The sequence below is a fragment of the Phodopus roborovskii genome, unplaced genomic scaffold (assembly GCF_943737965.1).
Source record: "Phodopus roborovskii unplaced genomic scaffold, PHOROB, whole genome shotgun sequence".
NCBI classification, from domain to species: Eukaryota; Metazoa; Chordata; class Mammalia; order Rodentia; family Cricetidae; genus Phodopus; species Phodopus roborovskii.
Window position 1 is genome coordinate 26,693 of NW_026126549.1, and position 23,673 is coordinate 50,365.

At 41.8% G+C, this 23,673-nt stretch overlaps 1 protein-coding gene and 1 long non-coding RNA gene across 6 annotated transcripts in view; one reads left to right on the top strand and one right to left on the bottom strand.

The window, feature by feature from the left end:
* Positions 1 to 1,297: 1,297 nt before the first annotated feature.
* Positions 1,298 to 23,673, top strand: part of LOC127234137 (protocadherin alpha-C2) — a 217,254-nt gene continuing 194,878 nt past the window's right edge. For 2 of the 3 annotated variants that reach the window (XM_051200901.1, XM_051200902.1), the window contains exons 1-2: positions 1,298 to 1,519; positions 11,071 to 11,196. In XM_051200901.1, coding sequence (XP_051056858.1) covers positions 1,298 to 1,519; positions 11,071 to 11,196 — 348 coding nt within the window. Of the gene's footprint in view, positions 1,520 to 10,783; positions 11,212 to 23,673 lie in introns of those variants that run through there. The other variant, XM_051200903.1, reaches the window with a different exon arrangement.
* Positions 1,383 to 23,673, bottom strand: part of LOC127234141 (uncharacterized) — a 77,449-nt gene continuing 55,158 nt past the window's right edge. For all 3 annotated transcript variants that reach the window (XR_007835554.1, XR_007835555.1, XR_007835556.1), the window contains exons 2-3: positions 11,071 to 11,166; positions 1,383 to 1,519 (exon numbers count right to left, since the gene is read on the bottom strand). This is a non-coding gene — a long non-coding RNA (uncharacterized LOC127234141). The remainder of the gene's footprint in view (positions 1,520 to 11,070; positions 11,167 to 23,673) is intronic.

The following is a 23,673-nucleotide window of genomic DNA, read 5'->3' on the forward strand; positions in this document are numbered from 1 at the left end:
TTGCAGGAAACAAAATTATATGAAAATATAGAACACATAATGGCTTTTGTATGTGATATTCTAAACATTTCTTCTGTTTCTTTTACCAGTTATTTATTTGCTTAGACTTTCTATTTCATTGATGAATCATTCTATTGCAATTTCAGATATACTGGAAATAACAAAAAGACGTACCCATGACAATGAAATAGAAAGTCTCAGAAACCTTTATCAGAGAATTTGGAAGGTTATATTATCTCAAATAACCTATGTTTGCTTTGAAATGGGGTCTCACATATGTATCCCTGGTTAACCTGGATTCACTAAATAGATCAGGCTGGCCTCAAGCTCACATAACCTAGTCTACACAGAGAGTTCTGAGCCAACAAGGGCTACACACACTTAGATCCTGACTCAAAAACAAAACAAATAAAAACCAATCAAATAAAAACTAAAAAACAAAACTCATAGGTCATTACGTTGTAAAAACAGCATAGATAAACTCTAAAACATCTTCACTTGATATAACAGATATGAAGTTATTCACACACACAGAAGAAATGTTAAGTATGTTTCTGAAAATCCTGTAAAATAGTACTTGGTAACCATGCTTTTGTAAAACTACATATAAATGATCATATAGTTTACAAATAAGTTTCATTAGTGGTCAAAATGAATTTAGGTTAAAACTTTAAATACAATTATGAATATTTAGTAATTAATATATGTGAGAAAATATGTCTTTCTTCCTTTTCTTTTTTTGATAGGGTTTCACCATGTAGTTCTAGATGGCCTGGAACTCACTATGTAGACCCTAGAGATCTACCTGTTTGTGCTTTCGCACCGAGTGCTGGAATTAAAGCAACACACCACCATGCCCCTCCGACTAAATCATTTAAAAGACAATGATCTAGAGACTATTTAAGCATATCTTTAATTTTCTCAAACCCAGGTGTAATACTGTACGATTATAATTCAATGAAAACATTGCATTACATACTCGCAAATGACATCCAAACTGCCTTGGATCTTCAAATTATGAAATTTATGAACGACTGAATTGAATGCATTGCAAATAAATACAGAAACTACTTTGAAAGACCAATGAATGGTTGCAAAATCCACATTAGCCACATGATGTCGCTGTATACCATAAAGTCTTGAAGCTGGAAATGAGGTACTGATAAAACCGAGGGGAGGAAGCTTCGTCATCAGCCGAGAAAAGACAAAAATGGTGAGAAGACAAATGACTGAAAACATGAAGTTACAAAATACGATTTCGGAGTGACAGCGGTAAGAAAGGTGCAGTGCTTTTGCGATGCTGTTTTCCAGGCTCCGAGGCCTGAGAGCCCGGCGCCTGCTCTTGCTCTCCCTTCTGCTCCTCATTGACTGGCAAGCGGGGAGCAGCCAGCTCCATTACTCCGTCCCCGAGGAGGCCAAACACGGCACCTTCGTGGGCCGCATTGCTCAGGACCTGGGGCTGGAGCTGGCGGAGCTGGTGCCCCGCCTGTTCAGGGTGGCGTCCAAGGACCGCGGGGACCTTCTGGAGGTAAATCTGCAGAATGGTATTTTGTTTGTGAATTCTCGGATCGACCGGGAGGCGCTGTGCGGGAGGAGCGCGGAGTGTAGCATCCACCTGGAGGTAATCGTGGACCGGCCGCTGCAGGTTTTTCACGTGGATGTGAAGGTTAAAGATATTAATGACAACTCACCGGTTTTCAAAGGCTCAGAACAAAGGATATTTATTCCTGAAAACAGACAAGTAGGATCGCGGTTTCCACTAGAGGGCGCTGCGGACGCAGACATTGGAGCTAATTCTCATTTAACTTACACGCTGAGTCCCACTGATTACTTTTCTTTGAAGGTAGAGACGACTGACGAACTCAGTAAATCCCTTTCGCTTGAACTGAGACAATCTTTGGATAGAGAAGAAACACCAGAACTTCAGTTATTATTGACAGCCACTGACGGGGGCAAGCCAGAGCTGGAGGGGACAGTTCGGCTGCAGATTACTGTGCTGGATGTTAATGATAACGCCCCACTGTTTGACCAGGCCGTCTACAGAGCTCAGTTAGTAGAATCTACAGCCAATGGAACATTAGTGACCAAGTTAAATGCCTCTGACGCTGATGAAGGTGTAAACGGGGAAGTTGTGTTTTCCTTTGGCAATGACATTTCTCCTGACATTCAAGAAAAATTCAAAGTGGATTCTATTTCAGGAGAAATTAGAGTGATCGGTGACCTGGATTATGAAAAAATAAAATCCTATGAAATTCAAGTGAAGGCAGTTGATAAAGGGACTCCCCCAATGTCAAATCATTGCAAGGTTTTTGTGAAAGTGCTAGATAAAAATGATAACACCCCAGAGCTGGAGATCACTTCCTTATCTTTGCCCATCAAAGAGGACGCTCCACTTAGCACTGTCATCGCCCTCATCAAGGTGTCCGACCTTGACTCAGGTATCAACGGGCAGGTGACCTGCTCCCTGACGCCACATGTCCCCTTCAAGCTGGTGTCCACCTTCAAGAATTACTATTCGCTCGTGCTGGATAGCGCCCTGGACCGAGAGACCACAGCTGACTATAAGGTGGTTGTGACCGCCCGCGATGGGGGCTCGCCCTCGCTGTGGGCCACAGCCAGCGTGTCCGTGGAGGTGGCTGACGTGAACGACAACGCGCCCACGTTCCCGCAGCCCGAATACACGGTGTTCGTGAAGGAGAACAACCCTCCTGGCGCGCACATCTTCACGGTGTTGGCCATGGATGCGGACACACAGGAGAACGCGCTGGTGTCCTACTCTCTGGTGGAGAGGAGGGTGGGCGAGCGCTTGCTGTCGAGCTTCGTGTCTGTGCACGCGGAGAGCGGCAAGGTGTTCGCGCTGCAGCCTCTGGACCATGAGGAGCTGGAGCTGCTGCAGTTCCAGGTGAGCGCGCGGGATGCTGGTGTGCCTGCCCTGGGCAGCAATGTGACTCTGCAGGTGTTTGTGCTGGACGAGAACGACAATGCGCCCGCGCTGCTGGGGCCTCAGGCGGGCAGAGCAGTGAGCGAACTGGTGTCAAGGTCAGTTGGTTCGGGACATGTGGTGACAAAGGTGCGTGCAGTAGACGCGGACTCTGGCTACAATGCGTGGCTGTCATATGAACTGCAAACTTCGACAGGTGGCTCACGGAGCCCGTTTCGTGTGGGCCTGTACACGGGTGAGATCAGCACGACACGCACCCTAGACGAGGCCGACGCCCCACGACAGCGTCTGTTGGTGCTGGTGAAGGACCATGGCGAGCCGGTGCTGACCGCCACTGCCACCTTATTGGTATCTTTGGTGGAAAGCGGACAGATTCAGAAAGCCTCCTTGCCCATATTAACTGGTGCAGTGGGCCCCCAGGCATCACTGGTGGATGTGAACGTGTATCTGATCATCGCCATCTGCGCGGTGTCCAGCCTGTTGGTGCTCACGCTGCTGCTGTACACAGCACTGCGCTGCTCAGCAACGCCCACCGATGGAGCCTGTGCTCCCGGGAAGCCCATGCTGGTGTGCTCCAGCGCGGTGGGGACCTGGTCATACTCGCAGCAGAGGAGACAGAGAGTGTGCTCTGGAGAGGGTCCGTCCAAAAGCGACCTCATGGCCTTCAGCCCTGGCTTATCTCCAGGTTTGAACATACCGGAAAGGAGTGAACAGGCAGAAGTAAATTCGGATCTTTCTGGTAATGTAAGTTCAAGTTTGAGCTGTGACTTCAACCTCTTTGTAGATTTAACTTTATTTTTTAAAGCATTATTGAAGTGGCATTTAAAATCTATTCAGGATGTTCAATAACATTTAACAAACCATACCTTTACAAATTCTCTAGTATTTCCAGTTGCATAATGCATGGAGCTAGGAAGCAATGTAGATACAAGTTATTGAATTATTTTATTAATATGGTAGAATGCTTTAAAAACATTTCAGAACTATTGGTGCTAATTTTGGGTAGGGGTGGCGTTAGGGATGGAACCAAGGACTTCATAAATGCCAGACAAACATGGTGCTGGTCACGTTTAACACGGGCTCTCGGTTTTTGTGGAGTGTCTCACCCTGCACAAGTTATTGTAGGCAAATTTACAGAAACCATCTGCTTTTTCTCTACACTGCAAATTTTCAAAGTGGCCAATAAAAGATAAATTTAAACACTGTGACTTAAAATATATTTGTTGATACTTTAATTCCCACATCAAAGTATCCAACAAGTTCCTGATGCCATCCCCTGGTTTAAAAGACCGGTGTTACATGAACTTGTGTCTTATGTGATCCAGTCAAGAGGTATTGAGAGCACCTCCCATTTATTTGCCAATGACTCTAAACCCTTTATTTTCTCTTTCTCTTTTACTCCTTCTCATATTTTATTAGGGGAAACTTTTTTCCATTTATAGATGAAATTGTTGAGGCCAGAAAAAAATACCCCAAACTAAATTAAGTATAATTCTAATTTTTAAAAAAATTGTTCTAGTACAGTCCATTGCATTTGAGTAAATATTTCAAGTTGTTTTCAATGGAAGAAATTTGTAGACATTAAATTTTAAACACTGTTTGAAAATCAAAATAGGAGAGACCGAGAAAGGTGGAATAATTTTTCCCAAACAAAACTGCACTATGTATAAATCCCTAATGCTTGACTTTCTAGAAATGAATGTAGAAATTAAAAAAAAGGAAAAGTCTTTATAGCAGTTGTGAATAATGGTCTCTTCAAAGTTTGATTCATAATCATCTTGTTGATCAGTAATGAGTAACATATTAGAACATATTAGATAGTATGTTTTACAGAAATTTTAACAACCCAACTGATATGCTTTTTTTTAAATTATAAAACTGTTGGCTGGTTACTAGCATTTCTTATTGGCTAGCTCTGTCTTAAATATTAACCCATTTCTATCAATCTAAGTGTTTCCACGTGGTCTTATCATATCAGAGAGAGGGTCCAGACCTCTTACTTCTCTCGTGGCCTACATCCTGACTCCTGATATGCTTTTGATATAGTCTCTCTGAGTCATCTAACCATTTATTCAAGAGCTTGTTAAATCTGTGTGTGTTGGGGGGTATATGTGTATGTGTGGGTATGCGCTCCTGTGCATCTTCTTTAATTACTCTGTACCTTATCCTTTTTTGTTTTTTTGAGTCATGTAGTTCATCAGTTTGGCTAGACTGGCTGGGCAAGTGGACACTGGGGATCTGAACTTAGGTCCTCATGCTTGCACAGCAAGGACTTTATCCACTGAGCTACCTCCATAGCCTTTAATATCTTGCTTTATTTCTTACATTCAATTCTGAAGTTACACAAGTATGATGTGAATGCACCTTATTGAAACATTCAAATATACATACAAAAAGTCCCTTAAAATTCCTTTTGTAAAAGGAAAGCACCAATAGATATGCAAACTTGGAAGAAAGGAAGCTCAGGAAGTCCCAGCCCTAGACAAAGAACTACAGGAAACTAAGGAATTCTGAGAACAAGAGAAATAGTCTTCCCCGGGGAAGAGCGCACCAACTGGCTATCCAATACTAAATGCTCAGACTTGAAAACATTATACAGACTGAGCAGGTTGTATTGAGGTATCACACATGCACATGTGCATAAACAATAAGAAAAATAATCCATAAATTTGAAAAAGAACAAGGGAGGGTACATAGGAGGATTTAGATGGAGGAAAGGGAAGAGGGACATTATGTGATTATATTAAAACTTCAACAAACCCTTGTAAAACTTTCTACAAAAAAATGACAGCTGAACTGCCTGAGGTTGGGGTGATAGGTTGGCAGATGTATTGTTTAGAGCATTGCAAGGCATAGGCCAAAGCATGGCTCTGAAACTTTCCAAATGTTAATATTATTACACCCAGTCTTTAGGCAAGAATAATTTTTGTAATAACAATGCAAAAACCCTTCCAAATTTCTCTATATGTGACATAAATATTGTAGAAGTATACAGTTGGAGAAAATTGATTCAGAAATCACAAATAAAATTTTCTTCCCCACTTACATTATTGTATCTCCATAACTATATCATTAGCAACATGTAAACATTGTCTTTAGAGGGACATTCAGTATTTATTACCATTCACTCTATAAGCACATATTAACAGCCTACCATATGAAAAGCCCAGTAAAAAAGTCCCTATGAACACAGCATGTTGGATTTGGTGTAATGTACCCTTTTCAGGTTTGTTAAATCATCACATCCACAAAAGAAAATATCATCTTGTATATGACTTTAAAGAGAGAGAGAGAGAGAGAGAGAGAGAGAGAGAGACGAAGGAAGGAAACATGTTGGGTTTGGTGTAATGCACCCTTTTCAGTTTTCTTTGTCAAACCGTCATGTCCATGAAAGAAAATATTGTCCTACTGTATGTGACTTAAAAGATAAGAGATGTGATGCTGATCCTGCTTAACAAATTTTCTAGAAACAAAACAGTGGAAAGGGGACCATTGCTTATTTATGCAAATCATTTTTAGAAAACTATGATTCGCCTGGCAGGAATGAAAGAGTAAAACTAAAGCAAGACTATGGAAAAATGCTCTGAATGGGCAATTAAAATGATAAAACTTCCAGGCAGTGGTGGCATTCACCTTTAATCCCAGCACTTGGAAGGCTGTGGCAGGTGGATCTCAGAGTTTGAGGCCAGTCTGGTCTACAGGGCATATTCCAGGACAGCTAGGGATACACAGAGAAACCCTGTTAAAAATGATTTTAAAATTGAGAGTTATAGAGAGAATGTTTTGAGGCTAACCTGAAAAATTGTAAGTTGAAGATAAACATTGTCTTTTACTTAAGTTAGAAAAACTTGAATTGGTTGGCATTTGAGGCTACAATGACTTTACTCATTATATTAAAAAGTTTATGTAGATTGTGGGCTAGAGAGATGGCTCAGTGGTTAGGAGTTCTTGCTGTTTTTCCAGAAGACCAAGGTTTGAGTCCCAGCACCTATATGGTGGTTCAAAATCATTTGTAACTCTAGTTCCAGGGATCTGATGTTCTCTTCTGGATTGTGAGTACCAGGCATGCACAAACACACACAGGCAAAACACTTACACACAAAAAAATAAAATTAAATAAAGGAATTAGTAGAGATTGAAAATGTAGTTATCTCAGAGTGCTGAAATATTAATCATAAAATTATGAATAGAACCCAATATTTTTGATAATGCCAGTATCCTTTAAAATTTGTCTGTAAGAGCCCAGCATACTTGTCCTTGGGTGGTGGGAGCAAGAGGATCTGAATTTAAAGTCCATTGTCTGCTACAGAACAAGTTTGAGGCTAGCCTGAGCTATAAGTGACAATTGCTGTAACAACCAAATGAAGAAACAAGACCCAATAATAACAATAATAAACCCCATGAAAACAAACTTGACCTTAATATGTTTGGATATGTCTTCATACAACTACATGGTCACAAAGTTTAAGATGATTACATTGTAGATTTAACATTGGGGTGACAATTGTTTCTGTGTTATAATTATTTTTATAAAGCTTAAACATTTTCTGGAATAGCTAATTGTATTAACTTGGGGATAAATCTCGAGTATTAGTCACTATTATAAAAAGGCATGGGTTTAAGATTACAAAGTTTGAAAAGTGACTGTAGTTTATGGGATGCTATTATAGAAAGAACACACACACACACACACACACACACACACACACACACACACACACACGTGACCTGACCCACGGGGCAGTCAACGACAAACCGGGGAATACCTAGAGGAAAATGTGGGGCAAGGGACACGAGGAATGGACAGCAAGACAATATTCTGATCAAGCTGACAAATTTTATTTTCTCAGGGGAGGCTTATATAGGACCATGGGCAGGATGTGAGCAGGGTTTGCACATAACCAGGGCATGGGCACTGGCATGTAGACAGAGTGAGAAGGTCAGTAGAAGGAATGCCCTAAGTTGTTTAGCTAACCTGTAATTGGCTGTTAACTGCAGCAGGAGAGAGAGCCCTGAGCTATTCTTTAGCTGGTTGTGAAACTGCAAGCCTGTACCTTGGAATGTTCTGCTGAACATCTTGTTTATTTTTTGAGAGGCAGTAATTTTCTATCTCAGAGACCTGAGGTTGTGAGATGGTGATGGTCCCCAACACACACACACACACACACACACACACACACACACACACACACACACACATATGTGTGTGTGTATGGAATATTGTGATTTAATATTAACATAAACATATATGGAATTTCCATTGATAGCTGATAGTCTTATACTACTCAACATATTTCAATAGTTTTTTCATTCTTTCACAGCATTTTAGTGAAATGCATTATTTCACCTCTTATTCCTTTTATTTTTCCAAATATTTCATTGTGTATATTCATAGTACATAGTACTGTTTTCTGGAGGGTATAAGTATATAATGTATAAATTGTATAAGTATATAATGCTTGTTGAGCATATTTCCCCACACTCTGTCTTCCTCACTGTTCTTCCTCATTCCATTAGTCCTCTTTGTCCCTCTAGACACTTTTGTTTCTGCTTTCATCAATATATGATATATGTGTTATATATTACACATGTGTGTATTTATATCCAGTTTTATCTATCTATATAAAACCTAGTAACCACAACTGAGAGAACACATGGGATATTTTTATTTCTGAACATAATTTTTCTTTAGTTATCTCCAGTTGCATTTATTTTACTGTAAGAATGAATAAGTGGAATATTGTTGTTGTTAGTAGTAGCAGTTTTTAAAGACAGGGTTTCTCTGTTTAGTTTTGGCTGTGCTGGAACTCTCTTCACAGACCAGGCTGGCCTCACACTCAAAAATTCACCTGCCTCTGTCTCCAAAGTACTGGAATTAGAGGCATGCACCACCATGCCCTGCTCAGATAAAAGTTATTAATGATTATAACTCCAGGAAAATCTATTTTTTCATTGCCATTTTTAATGGACACTGTAAATTTTGCAGTTCATTTTATTTTCTTCCAAGAAAGATAAAAGCAAATTGCTTGACATACATAAAATAACAAGTGTGTAGCTTGGGAGCTGGAGAAATGGCTCAGAGGTTAAGAGCACTGGCTGTTCTTCCAGAGGTCCTGAGTTCAATTCCCAGAAACCACATGGTGGCTCACAAGTGTGTAACTTGATTATGCATTTTGCCAAGTGACACATTCCTCCACTCATTTCAAATAATTCCTACTCAATCTTTAAGTTTAATATTTTTGTATGTGAAGGAGCCAGCTAAAAATTAATAAATAATGGATACTCTCATGTATTAACACTGAAAAGAAATCAGTTTATTCTTTCTGTAAGAAAATGCAAATATAGTAGAAAAGAGAATAATCCTAAAATAAAATATACTTCTCATACAAGAAGGTAATGTAACCCACAAACAATTCAAAACTCAAAATTATAAATAACAGAAGTGTATGCATATTTTCAACGAACAAATGTACCCATTAATTCTGGTGTGCTCACAATGGAACCATTCAGCATTAAGAAGAAAAGAAATCCTGTAACATGTTACAACACTGATAAGCCTTCAGGATATTGTAGTTGAAAAAAGCCAGTCTCAAAACAAAGAAAACCACCAGATCTTGAAAACAGCCTAGATGCCCCTCAACTGAAGAATGGATAAAGAAAATGTGGTATAGTTACACAATGGAGTACTACTACTACTGCTCAGCAGTAAGAAACTATGACATTCTAAAATTCACAGGCAAATGGACAGAACTAGAAAAAACCATCCTAAGTGAGGTAACTCAAAACCAGAAAGACAAATACAGTATGTACTCTCTCATAAGTGGATACCAGACATAAAGCAAAAGATACCCAGCCTACAATTCATAACCCCCAGAGAAGCTCAAACCTCCTTCCAGATGCAGATGGAAACAGATGCAGAAATCCTCAACTAACCAATGGGCCAAGATCCTGGAGTAGAATGAAGTGCGGAAGGAGCGAGATAATTTGAACAAAGGAGTCAAGACCATGATGGGGAAACCCACAGAATCAGCTGACCTGAGCTAGTGAGAGATCACTGACTCAGGTCTGACAAATGGGAACCTGTATATGACTGAACTAGACTCCCTTAATATAGGTGACAATGGTGTGACTGGGACAACATATGAGGCCACTGGCAGTGGGTCCAAGACCTAACACTAATGCACAAACTGACTTAGTGGAGCCCATTCTATATGGAGAGATACCTTGCTCAGCTTAGACACAAAGCTGTGGTGGTGGAGAGGTGCCTTGATCCTGCCTCAACTAGATGATGGGACGGACTTAGTAGACTTCCTAAGAGAGGCCTTAATCTCTCCGTGGAGCAGATGGGAGGAGCGGTGAAGTGGGGAGAGCAGGAGGAGAGGAGAGAAGGGGAGCCGGGATTGGAATGTAAAAAAATAATAAAAAAGGCATGCGCCACCATCTCCCGGAAACATACAAACAAAAAACCAAAACAAAGACAAAGAACTCAACTCCAGAGCAACAGACTCTAACAAGTCCTGTATAATTTCACTTACAAGGTAGTGAAATGGTGGTTACCATGGACAAGGACGGGGGAATCTGGAAATGCTGTCTAATGGATATAAATTTCCGACTTTACAAGAGTGTAAAGTTTTGGAAGTGTAATTATACTTAACACTACTGAAGCTTACACTTGAAGTTAATACGGTAAACCTCTCATTTACAGTTAATACGGTAAAGTTCGAATCAGATTGGCCACAGGGTGTCGCTGTTCACCAGAGAGCATTCTCTAGAAAGGAAAATACCCAGATCCTCTTTGTTACTTCTGATAAAACGTCGGGAGAAGCAGCAGGATTTGAGCAGGTGTTAGACTATTTAATTGTTTTAAAATATGATCATTTGATTTGACCAAATACGGAGGACTAGAAGTGATGCCTTCTTTGAGAGGAGGCCCAGACGTCAGGCAGTGTCTGCTGCTCTTGCTTCCTTTCCTCGCAGCCTGGGAGGCAGGGAGCAGCCAGCTCCACTACTCCGTCCCCGAGGAGGCCAAACACGGCACCTTCGTGGGCCGCATCGCTCAGGATCTGGGGCTGGAGCTGGCGGAGCTGGTGCCCCGCCTGTTCAGGGTGGCGTCCAAGGACCGCGGGGACCTTCTGGAGGTAAATCTGCAGAATGGCATTTTGTTTGTGAATTCTCGGATCGACCGGGAGGCGCTGTGCGGGCGGAGCGCGGAGTGTAGCATCCACCTGGAGGTGATCGTGGACCGGCCGCTGCAGGTTTTCCACGTGGAGGTGGAGGTGAGGGACATTAACGACAACCCGCCAGTGTTTCCAACCACAGAAAAAACTATCCAGTTTTACGAATCGAGGTTGCTTGACTCGCGGTTTCCTTTAGAGGGAGCTTTGGATGCAGATATAGGAGTAAATGCTCTTCTGTCCTACAAGCTCAGTCCCAGTGAATTTTTCTTCCTAGATGTACAAACAAATGATGAACTAAGCCAATCACTGTTTCTTGTGCTGGGAAAATCTCTGGACAGAGAGGAAAATGCTAAGGTGAAATTGTTACTGGTAGCTACGGATGGAGGCAAACCTGAACTCACAGGTACTGTTCAAATATTCATTAAGGTTTTAGATGTGAATGACAATGAGCCTACTTTCTCCCAATCAGTTTACAAAGTGCAATTGTTAGAGAACACTGCAAATGGAACCTTAGTTGTTAAATTAAATGCATCTGATGCAGATGAAGGATCAAACAGTGAGATTGTGTATTCACTCAGTAGTGATGTATCTTCGACCACGCGGACAAAGTTCCAAATAGACCCCATCTTAGGAGAAATCAGAACTAAGGGGGAATTAGATTATGAAGAAAGGACATCCTATGAAATTCAGGTCATGGCGTCTGACAAGGGTAGCCCATCAATGTCAGGACATTGCAAAATTTCGGTAAAACTTGTGGATATCAATGATAATGCTCCAGAAGTCTCAATAACGTCTCTCTCACTACCTGTCCAAGAGAATGCTCTACTGGGCGCTGTTATCGCCCTCGTCTCAGTGTCAGATCGTGACTCAGGAATCAACGGGCAGGTGACCTGCTCCCTGACGCCACATGTCCCCTTCAAGCTGGTGTCCACCTTCAAGAATTACTATTCTCTCGTGCTGGACAGCGCCCTGGACCGAGAGACCACAGCTGGCTATAACGTGGTTGTGACAGCCCGCGATGGGGGCTCGCCCTCGCTGTGGGCCACAGCCAGCGTGTCCGTGGAGGTGGCTGACGTGAACGACAACGCGCCCGCGTTCGCGCAGCCTGAATACACGGTGTTCGTGAAGGAGAACAACCCGCCTGGCGCGCACATCTTCACAGTGTCGGCCATGGACGCGGACGCGCAGGAGAACGCGCTGGTGTCCTACTCTCTGGTGGAGAGGAGGGTGGGCGAGCGCTTGCTGTCGAGCTTCGTGTCTGTGCACGCGGAGAGCGGCAAGGTGTTCGCGCTGCAGCCTCTGGACCATGAGGAGCTGGAGCTGCTGCAGTTCCAGGTGAGCGCGCGGGATGCTGGTGTGCCTGCCCTGAGCAGCAATGTGACTCTGCAGGTGTTTGTGCTGGACGAGAACGACAACGCGCCCACGCTGCTGCCCCACGGAGCTGTGGGAGCGGGAGGGGCTGTGAGCCAATTTGTGTCTAGGTCAGTGGGTTCAGGGCATGTAGTGGCCAAGGTGCGCGCAGTGGATGCCGACTCTGGTTACAATGCTTGGCTGTCTTATGAACTGCAGTCGTTGGCCAGCAATTCCCGTAGCCTGTTCCGCGTGGGTCTGTATACGGGCGAGATCAGTATCACACGATCCCTGGATGAAGCAGATGCGGCGTACCAGCCCCTAATGGTGCTGGTGAGGGATCATGGTGAGCCTGCGCTGACTGCCACAGCCACAGTGCTAGTTTCTCTGGTGGAAAACAGCCAAGCTCCAAAAGCCTCATCAAAAACATTGGTAGGTGCCATTGGCCGAGAGACATCGCTTGTGGATGTCAACGTGTACCTGATCATTGCCATCTGTGCAGTGTCCAGCCTGTTAGTACTTGCGTTGCTGTTGTACACAGCGCTGCATTGCTCGGCAACGCCCACCGATGCAGCCTGTACTACTGGGAAGCCCGTGCTGGTGTGCTCCAGCGCGGTGGGGACCTGGTCATACTCGCAGCAGAGGCGGCAGAGGGTGTGCTCTGGCGAGGGTCCGCCCAAGACAGACCTCATGGCCTTCAGCCCCAGCCTATCCCAAGGTCCGGAATCAGCAGAGGAGAGACAGCTGCCCTTAGACTCAGAATACGTAGCAAAGGTAGGCTTCAAATTTTTTCTTGCTAAGAACATCACTATTCCTGTATTGCTTATGATTCCTGTTCATTAGACCTAAAGCTCTACCTTTATTTTATATCATTGTGTTGCCTGTCATGAGATACTTGTGAGCTGGGTATCAATTTCCTGCCCATAGAACAATTCTAAATGTTCTTACTGGAACCAAATCATAATAATTCAACATTACTCCTAAATGTTTTCAAAAACTTAAAAGGCCCAAATTAGAAAACTCAAAGGATTTTAAAATTTAGGACAACTATAAACATAGAATTCTACCCATCTAATCAGAGTCTGTTTAGAGTAATATAATCTTTACTCTGGAAATGTTCCAAATTTGCTCTTTGAACCTTTAATGCCAGGCCTCTAAAAGTATTTATCATTGGCCATTACAATACACGTTAGCATTTAGGAATACTGGGTAGTCTCTTTGTCCTTAATGTGAAAAATGACCGAAACTGGGAGATAAAGATTTAATTACAGTAAAATCTTTGGGTTTTCAGGCAAAAGAGAGAGTTCACTGAGGGAAGAGTCCTTCAGATTTTAACATTTAAAGAATAAATTGGATCCAGGTAGTGGTGGCACATGCCTTTAATCCCAGCCAGCACTTGGGGGTTAAAGGCAGTTAGATTTCTGTATGTTGAGGCCAGTCTGGTCTACAGAGCTAGTTTCAGGACAGCTAGGGTTGCTACACAGAGAAACTCTGTCTCAAAAAAGTAAAGAAAAACAAGAACAAAAAGATTACATTGGGCTGGGTGTGGTGGTGTACACCTTTAATCCTAGCCTTTAACCAGGAGGGAGAGACAGGTGGATCTCTGTGACTTCAAGGCCATCCTGGTCTACAGAGTGAGTTCCAGGACAGCCAGGGCTACTCAAAAAAGTGAAAGGGAAAAAAAGAAAAGAAAGAAAAAGAAAATAAACATTACATTGGACTGGGTGTGGTGGTACATGCTTTTAATCATGACATTTAGGAAGCAGAGGTTGATGGATCACTGAGTTCCAGTCTAGCCTGACCTACACAGCAGGTTCCATGCCAACAGGACTGAATAGTCAGACCTTGCCTGAAGAGAAATTGGGTTGGCCAAGCATCCAGATCTTTCCCTTTTCTTTGTATTTGTGAAGAGTATTGTGTGTGACTTAGTCGTCATACTAGTTCTTAAGGGTCATCATCCCAGTGTCATTAGGCTAATTCATGCAGAGTTCCTTCTGTGAAGGAGCTGACCACCTCTTACTCTACCCTGCTTACACACTTCCCATCACACTGAGCTTACCCTCTTATCTTATTTTCAAGTATGTTCCTTGTGGAACTGAACTTTCCCCCAGGCATGGCTTGGGTGGCTGCATTTTCAGTGGAAACTCCTGCAGTGGTGTTTAAAACACTGGGCATGACCAGCAAGTGATACATTTGTGAAGGATTTTTATTTTTTGGCTTTAGTTTTTTTCCAACCAAAGGAAGATATGTTTGAGTGAGTTAACAGTCTAAAACAGTTTCCTGACATCTAATTATTTACTGTCTTTCAGTGGATTCGAGTGCATACTGATGAACTGAATACATGACTTCCACTACGTGGTCTTAGCCTTAGCTATTGACTATACTATCCATTTCAGTCTGGGAATTGCTTTTATTGGAGTTGGCAATTTGGTTGGTGTACTTTTAGGAGACTCCATTCTTATAGGAAACCTATCATCTTCTCAGAGTTGATAAGTCTTAAAATAAAAAGTACATATTTCCTGAAAATGAGAAAAGTTCATCTGAGGCTTTACAGAGGATAAAATGGCTTGAAAATGAGGAATATCCTTTCTTTGAAGAAAAAAGTACAACCCTTCAATTTAGAGTACATAGCTATTCACCACCATGAAGGCTGGTTGGCAGACTGTCTGGATGGTCAGATGGAGTCTATCATACTCAAAGCTTGGCCACAGTGCTTTTACTATTGCTAAGTGATGAGCTTTTAAAATTATATTGAAATGTTCCCAGATTTCCAAGAGCCATAATCTGTTCCCAGATAAATTCTTATGGTTTCTTAGTCTGATGTACATTTTTCTTGCCCTAAGTGATAGAACAACATATTCATTGGTGCTCAACCTCACACTGGTCTATCTTTTAAACTCAATATTCCTTCAATGCTACCTTTATTTGTAGATAGTCTACCAAAGTCTAACTGTTATCAATTCATACATAACATCAAATTTCTCAATAGTATACTCCTTGAATACAAACATACATAAGTCTTCAAAATCATCTCATAAGTTTTAAGTCCACAATGTCTTAAATTTTCTATTTCATTTTCAAATCAGCCTTCTAAGATAGATCATCCAAACACTAATGGACATCATGATATCTATGACTGAGTTTTAGAAACATACCTTTCAGAAATAATATAAAGTCCTAGTTAGTTGGCAGTTAAGATCCCTTGCTGCTCTTACAGAGGATCTGAGTTTGGTTCCCATCAGCCACATGGTGGCTCACAATAGTCTTTAATGGGATCTTATGCCTTCTTCTATCATGCAGGCATACATGCAATTCGAGCACTCATATACATAGAACACATTAAAAAGAACATTTCATTACCTAGTCTTATATATGTTGCCTTGTGACTCATGTTCCAAAGTTGTTTTTCTCTTTGTAATTTTTTTAGGTTGACAATGTATTCAATCTTTCTCTCTTTTAACACTTATTTGTTTTGTGTGGCTTTGCATGTGTGATTGTGCATGCATCTCATAATGTGATTGTGCACGTTAGAAGACAATTTTCAGGAGTCATTGGGTCACAGGGATTGAACTGATGTAGGCAGGCTTGACAGCATGTGATTTTACCCACTGAACCATCTCTCAGGTCCTGTTTGTTTGGGTTGGGTCTTGATTTTAGGCTGATCTTCAGCTCACAATCTTTCTGCCTAAGTCCTAAGGTGTTGGGTATGCACCACAATACTTAGCTACATGAAATCTTTTAAAGTTCCTTGATACAAAAATTCATCCAGAGAGGAGATCACTAAAGCTATAATCATTTAATTTTCATTTTAGAGTATGCACGTGAATTGTAATGCATGAACAGTGTGGAAATTTAAAAATGGTGTTCTTACTTGGTGCGATGTGCCTATAACAAATATCTAAGCCACACAGTGTTGTCCTGCAACAGGAAATACATTTGCAAAAGTAATTCACTGTCAAAGACTAACTCTGGGCTGGGGATACAGCTGAGTGGCAGAACTCTTGTCTAGGTACTTGAGGCACTGGCTTCAATCCCCAGTAAGAAAATGAATGAATGATTCCTGAAATATTTATATAATACCAGCTGAGAGTGTTAACAAGGGTACTATGCTTGAATAAAGGACCTGGGGGTGATTTACAAATATTCTAAATTAATAAATGCAAATCAGCCTATTTCCAATTAAGTTGGTAATGCCAAAATTATATAAAACACACATTAATAGATATACACAACTTTTATCTCATATTTTCGTAACTTGTACCTCCATCTTTGTATAAAGATAACCATCTTTGTATAAAATGTAGTTTGAACCTGGCATCTTGACTGGAGAAATCATCAGTTAAAGTCCTTTTTAATTTGGTTAGTCTATATGTACTTGTAATCAATGACTTATATTAAAATTCATCTTAGAAGATTGTTGTGAAAATTTAATGGGCAAACTCCTTTAAGAGAAACAGAACACTGTGCCTACCATACAGAAGTCCATTATTAGTAGTGAAGCCATGAACTGGAGATATTTCATGAAAATGTAAGGCTATGTTTTGGTAAAACAAACTCCTTGATGGCTACTTGAAGAAAATCACGGGTCAAAATACAAACTTGGGGACAATTCAAATTAGATTTATAAGAAAATAAACGCATTAAATACTTACACATTTAGCCACTTGGTGTCGCTGTCCACCACAAGTTCCTTCACAAAAGAAACGCAGCGGGTTCTACACATCCACAGGATCCTTTTCGTCGCAGTCTCAGACAAAATGGTAACGGTAAGGGGTTTAAGATGTGAAGAATAATAAACTGAAAATATTTAAGAAATTTTGGATCGGTGTGAAAGCGACCAAACGTTTGGAAGGGGCTTGCGATGGTGTTTACTTGGAGAGAAGATCAGCGTCTGCTGTTCTGGCTTCTTCTCCTGGCAGTCTGGGAGGCAGGGAGCGGCCAGCTCCATTACTCCGTCCCCGAGGAGGCCAAACACGGCACCTTCGTGGGCCGCATCGCTCAGGACTTGGGGCTGGAGCTGGCGGAGCTGGTGCCCCGCCTGTTCAGGGTGGCGTCCAAGGACCGCGGGGACCTTCTGGAGGTAAATCTGCAGAATGGTATTTTGTTTGTGAATTCTCGGATCGACCGGGAGGCGCTGTGCTGGCGGAGCGCGGAGTGTAGCATCCACCTGGAGGTGATCATGGACCGGCCTTTGCAGGTTTTCCACGTGGAGGTGGAGGTGAGGGATATTAACGACAACCCGCCAGTGTTTCCAGTGGCCACAAAGAATCTGTTTATCTATGAATCTCGACCGCTTGGCTCTCGGTTTTCGCTAGAGGGCGCATCAGATGCAGATATCGGAGCAAATTCATTGTTGACTTACAGTCTTAACTCCAGTGAGTATTTTACTTTGGACGTCAAAAGAAAAGATGAGGAAATTAAATCCCTGGGGCTTGTGTTGAAGAAACTTTTAAATCGAGAGGACATTCCTGAACACCATTTACTGATAACGGCAGTTGATGGCGGGAAACCTGAGCTAACTGGCACCACCCAAGTGAAGATCATTGTCCTAGACGTGAACGACAACGCCCCCGCATTTGAGAGGACTCTCTACAAAGTCAGACTATCCGAAAACGCACCAAATGGTACTGTGGTAGTGGATGTTAACGCCTCTGATTTGGATGAAGGAGTAAATAAGGACATTGTGTATTCTTTCCACACAGATATGTCAGCTGACATCCTGTCGAAATTCCACTTAGACCCTGTTAATGGATGCATCACTGTGAAAGACAACATAGATTTTGAGGAAACTAAGTCTTTTGAAATCCAAGTAGAGGCAACAGACAAGGGAACACCCCCAATGACAGATCACTGCACGGTTCTAGTTGAAATTGTGGATGTTAATGATAATGTGCCTGAATTGGTCATCAAGTCACTATCAATTCCTGTGTTAGAAAATTCTGCACTTGGCACCGTTATCGCCCTGATCAGTGTCTCTGACCGTGACTCTGGAGCCAACGGGCAGGTGACCTGCTCCCTGGCCCCTCAAGTCCCCTTCAAGCTGGTGTCCACCTTCAAGAATTACTATTCGCTCGTGCTGGACAGAGCCCTGGACCGAGAGACCACAGCTGGCTATAACGTGGTTGTGACCACCCGCGATGGGGGCTCGCCCTCGCTGTGGGCCACAGCCAGCGTGTCCGTGGAGGTGGCTGACGTGAACGACAACGCGCCCACGTTCCCGCAGCCCGAATACACGGTGTTCGTGAAGGAGAACAACCCGCCTGGCGCGCACATCTTCACAGTGTCGGCCATGGATGCGGACGCACAGGAGAACGCGCTGGTGTCCTACTCTCTGGTGGAGAAGAGGGTGGGCGAGCGCTTGCTGTCGAGCTTCGTGTCTGTGCACGCGGAGAGCGGCAAGGTGTTCGCGCTGCAGCCTCTGGACCATGAGGAGCTGGAGCTGCTGCAGTTCCAGGTGAGCGCGCGGGATGCTGGTGTGCCTGCCCTGGGCAGCAATGTGACTCTGCAGGTGTTTGTGCTGGACGAGAACGACAATGCGCCCACGCTGCTGGGGCCTCAGGTGGGCAGCACAGTGAGCGAACTTGTGCCTAGGTCAGTGGGTGCAGGACATGTGGTGACAAAGGTTCGCGCCGTGGATGCAGATTCTGGCTACAATGCGTGGTTGTCTTATGAGCTGCAGTCGGCGGCGGGCAGTGGGCGCCTTCCATTCCGCGTGGGTCTGTACACCGGTGAAATCAGCACCACGCGTGTCCTGGAAGAGACTGATGCGCCGAGACAGAGCCTACTGGTGCTGGTGAAGGACCACGGCGAGCCGGTGCTGACAGCCACGGCCACTTTGCTGGTGTCTCTGGTAGAGAGTGGGCACATGCCAAAAGCCCCATCTCGGGCTTTGGTGGATTCTGTGGGCAGGGAGACATCGCTTTTAGATGTCAACGTGTACCTGATCATCGCCATCTGTGCCGTGTCCAGCCTGTTGGTGCTCACGCTGCTGCTGTACCTTGCACTCAGGTGCTCAGCAATGCCCACAGAAGGCTCTTGCAGTCCCGGGAAGCCTGTGCTGGTGTGCTCCAGCGCGGTGGGGAGCTGGTCATACTCACAGCAGAGGAGACAGAGAGTGTGCTCTGGAGAGGGCCCACCCAAGACAGACCTCATGGCCTTCAGCCCAAGTCTCACACCCTGCCCAGTTAGTCAGGAGAAAGAGGACAAACTGGTGGCAGACACTGATTTCGCCATGAAAGTGAGTAATTTTCTGTCTAAAATGTTCTCGTTTTATATGTTAGTACTTTCAGTCCTTGGAGATATGTTGAACTTAATTATTATTCTATTTATGTTCTTTTTGTTGAACACTTCACACTCACCAATTTTGTCATTAAAGCTGTCGGTTCTCATGACTAAATTCTGTACTGAATCGACTAGTTGTGAGATCCACACTTACATCGTGTTTGCTGGTAAATAAAGTGATAGGTTTATTTTACGGCAGTCTATGTACAAATGGGAACCATTTTCTTTTTGTGTGAATGACATTTAGAGCATCTGGTATGTCTCTAATCTGTGTGCAAAGCTTCAGTATCCTTTGCTTCTTTCTTGGGGATTTCTAGGAGGTGCTAGTAGAATTGTCACTGGCCCATTCACTAAATGGTTGGTTAGTCAAGCTTGAATGCTTGATATTTCTTTGACTTACCACTCATAGGACATTATTATCCTTATAACTACACATAATAGGTTAACATTGAAGAAGTTTAAAAATTATATACAGGCTTATTTTCAACCAATTGACCAAACTGAAAGTAATTTATCATTAGATTTAAAATATCATATTATTTTAAAAAAACATATGTATGTGGGAGTATTAAATTTTTATTCAACAGTTATTTTAATTTAAAAATTTAAATTATATATGAGTTTAGTCCATATACATGTGTGCTTTTTTTCTTTTGGGTTTTCAAGACAGAGTTTCTTTGTGTAACAGCCCTAGCTGTCCTGGAAGTAGCTTTGTGAATCAAGCTTGCCTAGATCTCACAGAGGTTTACCTTCCTCTGCTTCCCAAGTGCTGATATTAAAGGCATGCACCTTCCACAGTGATAGTTTAAACATTACATTAAAAATTATGAGACATCAAAGCAAAACAAGGTTCTCAAAACATTATGTTGTCTTCATTGTTTTCTCCAATTGAAAAATATTTTTAGCTGGGCATGCCTTTAATCCCAACACTCAGGAGGCAGGGGCAGGTGGATCTCTGTGATTTGAGGTCAGCCCAGTCTACTGAGTGAGTTCTAGGACAGCCTCCAAAGCTACAGAGAAATTCTGATTCAGAGCCCCCCAAAAATAAAGAAAAATATTTTTAATCTTGTGAAGAGTTATTTTCAGTTTGGCTCCATGAGTATCGATTTGTCTTGCAATAAGCAGAATCTTCAGACAACTGATATCAAATGAAATTTTCTTTGTGTCTTCTATTTTTCTTCTTTTTTAATCAAATATAATTTATGTGAGACTGTTCTACAGTTAGTTTTGCAATGCATCTGTCAATTTCTCTTACAACATACTTGAACTCCTATTCAATTCCACTTGTTTACAGAGAGAAATATTATCCAAGTAAAACACAATTAACACTTCATGCATTTGGTTAGTCTAACTTATGAAATATGTTTAGTCTTTTCTCTTTCTGATTTACATTTTCCTTCCCAGAATTATCCTTTCTCTGTTCCTTCATCCATCAAGTATTTCCCACAGCAATCCAATCTTAATTACTTTATTGGTTTGCTATCATCCTGTTGTAGGTTACAGGGTCATGCAGAGTTCTTGTTCCTCAGATATAGGAGTTTAATCTTCTAGTCTAGCTCTTCCTGAAATGCTTGACTAAAAGTACTTTCAAGGATACATACTTTTGAAAATTTTTGATATAGGGTTTTAAAAAGCTCAGTTGGTCTTGAACTTCAGCAAAGATGATTTGAAGAATTTGAAGTGTTTTGTTTTTCTCCTTAAATATATATTTGAGCTATAAGAGTGAATAATTAATTAATTGGTTGGTTAATTATCAGTGAGTTAATTTGTGTGTGTGACACATATAGAGATCAGTGGCTAAGTTGTGGGAATTGACACTATCCTTCCTCCATGTGTTTTGGGGCTCAAACTCAGATGGCCAGGTTTGCATGGAAATTGCCTTTTACCCACTAGTCTATCTCATTGGATGCAAAATGAAAATTTATTTATTTAATATCTATTTGTTTTGAATTAATGTTGTATTTGTTATTTCTCTTGTGGCTGTGACAAAGTCCTGTTAAAAATCAACGTATGAAAGGAAGGGTTTGTTTTGGGTGGAGGTTCCAGGGTGTGGTCCATCATGGTGTGGAAGTCTTGCCAGCAGGTCAGTGTATGCTGGCAGTTTGGAAGCAGAGGGTGATGAATGCTGTTGCTCAGCTGCTTTCTGCTTTTTATTCAAAGCAAATCTTTAGCCATGCAATGGTGTTGCCCACATCCAGGATTAATCTCACCTCAATTAATGTAATCCAGAACAATACCATGAACATACCCGAAGGTTTGTTGCCATCAGGGTTGTTGGAAATCAACTTAAGAATGAAGATCAACTGTCACAAATATCCATTCCTATTCTGAGGCACCCCTACCTGTGCATCTGCAGGCTCCGTAAATCAAATAAAGGAAAGGTTCTTCTTGTGGCCTCTTCCAGTGTGTTTTACATCTTTGATAATGTGAAAAAACCCTTTGGCTACTCAGTGAGAGCATGCTTATTTCTGTGTCGATTCAGAAATTAGTTTTTGTGTGAGTGAGAGAGAGGAAAGGAGAGAGGGGCTTTTCACAGAAAGAGGGAGATTAAAATTATTTTTTGATAACTTGAGTTTTCTTTGGTCTAAGCAAACATGGAAGAAAGAAACTTATGAATTTAAGATGCAAAAATAGTTTGCAGCGGAATACCTCCACCATCTTCTCCTTTGTTGAGGTTGTATAGGAAATTGCTTCATTTGCTAGGAACTCTCTATTGTCCATTAAAACCCTTGATGAATAAAAGAATATGCCTGGCAAAACGTGACATGAAAATTAAGGTAAAACCCATGCTTTCTACATTGAAATATATCCTATTTAGGTCAATGTCATATAGTTTTTTTATATCTAGAAAAGTAAATTGTTGAGATACCATTTTAACCTTAAATTAGCATATTTTATTAAGAAATTAAAGAAATGAAACTCGCTGGGGATGAAGTCCAGTTGGTAGAGTGTTCCTCTAGTATGCAAAAAGCTCCGAGTTCTTCTAGCAACACGTGAAACTTGTGTTGGTGCATGCCTGTAATACAGCACTTGGGGCAGGGGAGTCAGACATTTCTGGTCAGCCATGGCTATACTGTGAGTTCAAGGACAGCCTAGGCTAAATAAAAGCCTATCTCAAAAGTGAAAAGGAAACCAGTTTTGTTGGGTAAATACACCACAAGCACTATTTGAATACCTCTGATGTACTAATATTAATATACAATGTTTGACTTTAAAAGTATTATTTCAAAAGAGGGCACATATACTTAAAGAGTTGTTAAGGAGAAATTAAAGTAACAAATGAACCAAACAATGCAGTCTTGGTGTTGCAGATTATCAAAGAGGGTAGAACATCTTCTTGGTTTAATCATGAAATGCCTCATAATTTGGGGAGCTCTTAAAATTGTTACAAAGTGTGTGAAATTGGTTTGTAGAGAGTTTAGAAAAAAAATTTCCCTTTTCTTATGCAACTCCAGATCCTACCACTCAATTTAAGGCTGGCCTACTAGTCTACTTAAAACACTTATTTATTTTTATATCTTAAGGAAATAAACAACACAGAGATTCTTATTTGCTAAATCCATTACTTAGTGGACAAAAGGAGTGTGTCTGTTTGCTAATGAATGGTTTTTTCAGAGGTGGGAAATTATCTTCTGTGACTAAACCATGAGGACAATATGAGAAAATAGAAATCTAGACATCTTGAACACCAGAAAGCACCAGGAATTTATAAACAACAAGAGCAAAAATGAGAATATCACACTTGCTCATGGCTATTTACTACATGCTTCAAATTCCTTGTTAAATCTTCCATGCACACTTGGGCCTTCTGTGATTCCAGGAAGACAGTTCATTGAATGTTAACAGACTTCGACTCTTCCTTCCTTCCTTTCTTCCTTCCTTCTTTCCTTCTTTTCTTCCTCCCTCCCTTCCTTCCTTCCTTTC